The 6898-nt window shown below is 40.0% G+C and overlaps 1 protein-coding gene across 2 annotated transcripts; it reads left to right on the forward strand.

Annotated features, from left to right (window-relative positions):
• Nucleotides 1-402: 402 nt before the first annotated feature.
• On the forward strand, nucleotides 403-3872 carry LOC131104563 (galactose-specific lectin nattectin-like). Of its 2 annotated transcripts, none has more exons than XM_058051875.1 (7): nucleotides 403-528; nucleotides 2229-2291; nucleotides 2398-2425; nucleotides 2498-2583; nucleotides 2849-2977; nucleotides 3156-3264; nucleotides 3340-3872. In XM_058051875.1, exons 2-7 carry the CDS (start codon nucleotides 2229-2231, stop codon nucleotides 3414-3416), a joined length of 492 nt encoding a protein of 163 aa, XP_057907858.1. In that variant the 5' UTR covers nucleotides 403-528; the 3' UTR covers nucleotides 3417-3872. The 2 variants fall into 2 exon arrangements, with proteins under 2 accessions (XP_057907858.1, XP_057907857.1); XM_058051874.1 differs by lacking the exon at nucleotides 403-528 and adding an exon at nucleotides 784-896.
• Nucleotides 3873-6898: the final 3026 nt, after the last annotated feature.

Genomic DNA, 6898 nt, shown 5'->3' on the forward strand with positions numbered 1-6898 from the left:
TAGGGAAGAATGAAGACTGTTTTGGATGTAAAGTTTCATTTTGCAGGAGAATTGAGGGGTTTTCAGAAATGTGTGAGTGATTTTTTTATTTGTGTGTAGAGTTCTGAGAATATGAGGCATCCTTTCACAAAATGTGTTTAAATAATCGAGAAAAACTGTAACTGTGATAGTTTGGATCCTCTTGCTTTCAAAGGTCTTCTTCCAAACCTTTTTCTGTGTTTTACTGCCCCCTTTTGGTTAGTTCTGGTACTGCAGCTCAGTGCCTCGGGCTCTTCGGTATGCGCGCCGTTGTCCACTGCCTAATTCACAATTTCCACTTCAACAAGTTGTCATAAGTAGTCATCAATGACTCAAAGCCCACCGACTATCATAATGACAAGATCAAACCTGACTTCTTGTTTAGCCGGCTATGGTCGCTCCTCCGTGGGTTCCATCGCGCCTACAAAGGGGCATTCAACACATACAAGGACGAGGTGGGGGCGACATATTTACTTGTAGAGCACACCTCTTCATCACCACGTAGCAGTCGTAAGTACTCTTGTGTGCTACTTTTGCTGCTGTCAACCTGAAATGCCCCCTTGTAGGACTGATAAAGGCATATCATGTCACCATCGGGCTTGAGAGCTTTGAGGTTCGACCCCAGGATGCAGAGAGCGGGACCAAATGCAGGAAAAAGTATTTATTGCGTGCAAATAGCAGCAGGATAAGCAACTCGGGAAGGCAGAATGACAAACGACCATGATCCCACGCAGGGAGAAGCACACACCTGAACTAAATGCAAACAATTAGAAATGAGGGACAGGTGTGGATGATTGGGGCAACGAAGGAAGATATGGCAAAGTCGGAAGTTCCATACAAAATACGGGTGTCAAAAACGGAAACTAAAGCGCAAGAAGGTAACTTGAGCAAACTGCCACACAGGAGCCTACAAAGGCGTGACAATATCATATATTAGCTTAGCTTAGTTTATGCTAGGAGTCCACTGGGCCGGCGCCAGTTGGTGTCAGTTGGTGCCAAAGATTGACGTAAAGTGACGTAAATGCAGCTAGTGTCTTATAGCAAGTACTATATGCAGTATCACAGTATTTGGTTACAGCTTCAATTGTTGTCTTCCCCTCTTTTTTCATATTGTGGATCATATTACAGTAAACCTCAGATATATCAGATTCAATTGTTCCCACTGGTTTTGTCCGATATAAGCGAAATCCGTTATATGCGTATACCGGAAAATGTCCGTTTTACGCATATATCGGATTTATATCCGGTATATGCGTAAATCGGATTTATCCGTTATAAAAAGGCACTTCCTTGACTATGTTTCCAATGTACCTGGACGCGCAGGCAACGCTGCAAACGCTGCAAATGACGTCGTATAGCGGCCTGTCACGAATCGGAGCGCCACGATGTGGCCATCGATATATGCGAGGGAAATTTAATGGAAATGCATTGGAACGGGACTGGAGATTTTGTCCGAAATAGGCGAAATCCGTTATAAAAAATCCGATATATGCAATGAATTTTTATTGGAAATGCATTACAGAAAAATCGGTTCTTTTTTATCTGTCCGTTGTGAGCGAATTTCCGATATATCCGAGTCCGATATATCCGAGGTTTACTGTATTACAATATATATTTCATTATCAGTCTTTCATACTTTGTAGAACCTATGGAAAATTGTTCTGTAATTTTTTTCCGAATTGAGTGGAAAATGGTCCTAGAATCCTCTTAATCCTGGATCCAGGTGGTGATCAGGATCGCCCCCAAAATGAACAGTTCTTCCTTATCCAGTTCCTGAAAATATCATCCAAATCCATACAGAACTTTTTAAGTTATTTTGAAGAGAAACAGATCAACCGCGTAAACAACCTCCGTAGTGTGCTTGGCGGCGGTAATAAAAAGTTTGGCAAAGAAAACAATAATCCGTTTAATTGTTGGGGTGTGACTGCCATTGGCTCCCAACCAGTCCAGGATGAACGTGTTTCCATTGATCGTTTAAATTAATAACCTAACGCTGTGGCTGTTCTTGTCTTTCCTCATTGCATACGTTGATATGTTCGACATACAGAACATTCCAGGGTTGCGTTCCAGGAAAGCTGGGATATAAAAGGATGGCCTTGTGTTGTCTACAGCATGAAGCATCATCATACGACACAGACTCATAGCCTACTTCTCTCATTACGATTCCTGTTATATTTGTATTATAGCGAAATTTGTCTATCGTTGCACAGATGGCATCTGGTCTTCGTGTGACCATCCTGCTTTTTGGGCTCAGTGGACCTTTGGCTGGAGTTGTAGGTCCAAATCTCATTTGCTGTCCTCCTTAATCACCTGTGTGATATTCTCTTTCAATAACTGCTGTCTGCGTATTTGTCTCTCCTTGTTTCTTTTCTTCACAAGTGGTCTTGGCCCTTCCAGAAGGACAATGGTTGGTACCTGGGATTTTATTCCATTTTTTTCACACAAATGTTCCATATATCAAACAAAAATTGTCTTGTAGGTGTTTGCTGTCCTAAGGGCTGGACCACGTTGGATGACCACTGTTACGTCTTCAAAAAAGGAGCCAGGTCATTTGCAGATGCAGAGGTACGGTAGAAAAGCACGCAGTAGACTAAGAAGGACAAAGAATGAGATTAATGGCAGTTTGTGAGCACTTGTTGCCACCCCCCTTCTATGGAGCGTGGGGGTGAGGAGTCGGGACATTGGTTCAATCAGGGTCACATCTCCTTTTCACCGCTGACTGAATTCTGTTCTTTGGTGCACCCTTTTCCATGACGCCTCAAGATGGAATTTATGACCATTTTTGGCCAAGACTTTGGAAATCATTTTTTCACTCAGTTTCTCCCATCAGAGCATCTGCAACCTTCTTGGTGGGAACCTGGCTTCGATCACCAGCGAGCTGGAGAACCGAGTTGTTACTTCACTGGTTGATTCGGGAGAAGCAAGGTCAGCCTGGATTGGACTCAGCGACGCCATCGAGGTGAAACATTTCCCAGTACCAAAGTTGTCTAAAAACCGATTTATTAGAATACGGAAAATGAAAGCCTCCTCCGGACTAAATGGAGACGAAAAACTCAGGGAAGGAGATGTACACCTATTGGAAATATCGGAACGTTATCTTTAAGAGGGACTCATTGAAATGTGACTTTGCCTTCCAGGTCGGAGACTTTTTGTGGACTGATGGCAGAGAGTTTGGCTTCAACCAGATCGACTCCGGAGAGCCGAGCGATGATTTCTGTCTGGAGATTTTAACCAAAGGAAGTTCAGGTATAATCATTCAATCCTAAGTACTTCAGCTTCAACTGTAGAGTCTTTCTGAAAAACACTTTTTTTCTTTTCAAGGTCCGTGGATTCGTGAGTCGTGCGGCATCGAGCTGCCATACGTTTGCATCCGAGAGGCAACTTGTTCCAACCACTAATCATACCTCCTGCTCTCGTATCAAAATCAAATCTTTCTGTCTCTGGCTTTACCATCAAGTCTTCTTGTCGTCTTCCTCTCCACATTCCAACCTAGAAAGATCATCAGTGTTGCCAGCTGGGCCATTTGGTCCACATTCCAACACCTCTTGACGACATATTTTCTCAGAAACGATAAATCTAGCGACTTTTTCTGATTGGTTGTTGGGGACTTTTGGGGGTATTTGGAGACTCAAAAGTGATGAAATGATGGCCTATTTTAAATGAACAATCCAGTAATCATTCTTTCTAAAGGTAATGAAGGTGTTTGGTCTCTCCTACACTATATGCAAATGAGATGGAAATTAGCCGCTAACATCATCCAGCGACTTGTAGCAGCGCCAACAGCTTGTTGTATTACTGGCTGCAGTGTTGGCAGCAGTGCAGTCAACTGAAGAAAAGAACAATAAAATGTGTTTTGCGGTCTTATTTTTTTTATACTCCATTCTGAACTGACTCTGTGCTTTTCTTGATCATAGAATGGCAACCTAGTCCAAACACAGCACCTTAAAGGGGGCCCTCCCTTTGTATTGAGTTGTGGACTCATATAGAGCAGCTGCACACCACCGCGGCCTACCTGCGGGCACGCCCTTTCCGCTGTGATTGGTCATACTCTCATTTTTTGCAGGACTACATTGTTTACAAAACCTCTGAGATCTTTGGAATGCACTCAAAAAATATAAATATTTAGCCTCAACAAAAAAAATCAACGCAACAGTTTCCATTAGTCTTTCTTAGTTATGACAACTTATTTCATTATTTCCAACAAACAATATTGCATTGCACGAATTAGCTTTTCCTCTTCACTCAAAGGTCAACTGACTTAATCATTTTATTCAAAGTTGTTTAATTTGTTGTCTACTTAATTATAATAACAATGCACACAGCTTTTTAAGTAGCAGTAACTATATACGTATATATATATATATATATATATATATATATATATATATATATATATATATATATATATATATAGTATATATATAGTATATATATATATATATATATATATACACATACATACTTCATTTTTTCTTTTTGGTATTTTTTGTGCTTTCAAGAAAGACAGTTCAACCACTGCTTTTGTGCAATTAACTGCAAATTATTATTTTGAACGCAAGCGTTGCAAAAAGAAGGTAAGAAAACAATCTTACATTTCAACTGGTCCTCTGTGACAAAAAATTTTAATTCTTATGTATGTTTGTGTGAGCAGCTCAAAATAACCACATACAAAGTCTTCATAGATATATAACAGCAAAAGACAACTCGTCCAATGTTATGGCAAGAGACAAACTGCAAAAGACTGAAAGCTGCATAGTAACAAGTATAATCATAACTAAGCCCGCATCAGCCCTTTGAAAACAAACTAAAAACATTCTCTTTGGGATAAAATGTGTGAGTGTAATATATATATGTAAATATATGAGTAACAGTCTCCTTTTTTGTTGCATCTTCAGTTCAGTAAACAAACTTTGGGCTAAAATATGAACATATTTTTTTAACTAATACCTTTTTTGTCCACTGTCACAACTGTCATGAAGGTTGAACATACTTTACAGCATAACACTAACTAGCCTAACAAACTCATTTTCATTTTTTTTCTTTGTTGCCTCTTCAAAAATCACGTCACCTGAAGAAAATGTGACAGTGTCGGTGTTCTGAAACAGATGGATCTGCAATTTTTAGAAAACAATGTTTTTCAGACCCCTGACTTTAACACCTCTCAGCCCATCCAGGTCAAGAAACAACTTTTGAAAAGCTTCAAAAGTACTATATTTCAGTTTTTTGCAGTAGCTGAGGTTAAGGGCATAAATGACACCCATCAACAAGGCACAGCACCTTGGAATGTCTCTCTCAACCAAACATTTGGTTCCTTCCACAACAATTGCTGTTCCCCTGCGTTCTGATCCAGAGGTAGACCTGTCTCCAACAATGGCGATTTTCATCATGTGACTTTCAAGGCTGGACTCGAACTCTTTGTTGTCCTTTAAAAGGAAAAGAAAATGAATTTATTGTCTTTCGTGGTTTACATTTGACCTTAAATTTGTCTGTACAGTACATCTTCATGTTTAATTTGTATCTCGACAATTTATGTTGCATAAAATAGGAGAACCAGTTAAACTATTTGTCATCTTTTTCTTTACGTTGCTATCAAAGCTTACATAATATTCCAGCATAATGTTAACCCAGGGTGTAGCGGAGAGGCTTCTCGGGTTGTGAGATCGTCTCCCAGGATGCACTAGTTTGGAGCGGTCAAAGGTATAGGGCAGAGGTAGGGAACCTATGGCTCGGGAGCCAGGTAGGGCTCTTTTGATGACACTATCTGGCTCTCAAGCATTTCTTACCACAATAAAAATGTATTTTTGCTAACATTTTAAAGTAAACATCACAGAAATCACTGTTTAAAATAATATTAAAAATCAAAACTTTCTTATGCATTTTAATTCGTCCATCTATTTTCGACTGCAATACGGCCGACCATATCCATCTTTCCTGATGATATTTTCCAGGTCAAACACCAAAACTTGATTATTACTGGGTAATGCTGTAGTCTACCTCGGTCATTGAGATGTCAAAAAAACATGTAAATGTAATGTAAAACTTTCCTCCTTTAGTCAAATAGCTAAAGCTGCAGAACCAAGCCTTCTAGTGAAGATGGCCAAAAGAATGAAATACGTGTACTGAATACGGTTCAAAACTATGCAGCAGCAGAAGTTGCATTAATGGCAGCAAGTATTTGATTTATTATTGGACACTGCGCTGCTCACGAAAGTATGCTGGCCACACCCCATTGGCGTGGGGTAGTGTGCCTGGTCTACATAATTAGAGCCCATTATATCTAAAACTGTTGGTCTTACATAAAAATGCACACATTTTATTGCATTCAAAATGTATATGGCTCTCACAGATACACATTTTAAAATATCTGGCCTTCATGGCTCTCTTAGCCAAAAAGGTTCCCGACCCCTGGTATAGGTGGTGTGTTCAAATCAAAGAACACGGAAGGTTGTCCTCTTTTGGTGATTTTATTTGGGTTATGATGTCGTACTGATGAGACATACATACAAAGACAAATACACAATAAATGATAAGTAACGTAATGTAACTAATATTACACAAGTATAATGATGAGCTAAAGGCACGCTACACACAGAAATTCAACAAAGAAACCAAGCAAACCGTTAGTCATAGTACTGATATTAGCACCGATGAAAAGGGAGCCTAACTTTGTGAAAAGGGTGTCCAAACTACTCCACAGCTCCCACAATAAGCCAAAAAACTCACCTTTATGCATTCACGCACAGCATCAACCTGGTGATATGATGTATGAGGCGCAATAAGGCTCAGAGATCTATATATTGTTCAACCGAAAAAACGTCCCGCACTGTGGTGCGTTTACTGACCGCTGATCACCGTAGGACAAACGACACTCTAAGCCGAA

The sequence above is a fragment of the Doryrhamphus excisus genome, chromosome 16, assembly GCF_030265055.1.
Source record: "Doryrhamphus excisus isolate RoL2022-K1 chromosome 16, RoL_Dexc_1.0, whole genome shotgun sequence".
Taxonomy (NCBI): domain Eukaryota; kingdom Metazoa; phylum Chordata; class Actinopteri; order Syngnathiformes; family Syngnathidae; genus Doryrhamphus; species Doryrhamphus excisus.

What these genes read in the sequence shown, in the direction of transcription:
- LOC131104563 (XM_058051875.1), top strand. Translation starts at nt 2,229, where the DNA reads ATGGCATCTGGTCTTCGTGTGACCATCCTGCTTTTTGGGCTCAGTGGA. An exon ending in GCCCTTCCAGAAGGACAATG is followed by an intron (nt 2,426 to 2,497) that starts GTTGGTACCTGG and finishes ATTGTCTTGTAG; the next exon opens with GTGTTTGCTGTCCTAAGGGC. An exon ending in GGTCATTTGCAGATGCAGAG is followed by an intron (nt 2,584 to 2,848) that starts GTACGGTAGAAA and finishes TTCTCCCATCAG; the next exon opens with AGCATCTGCAACCTTCTTGG.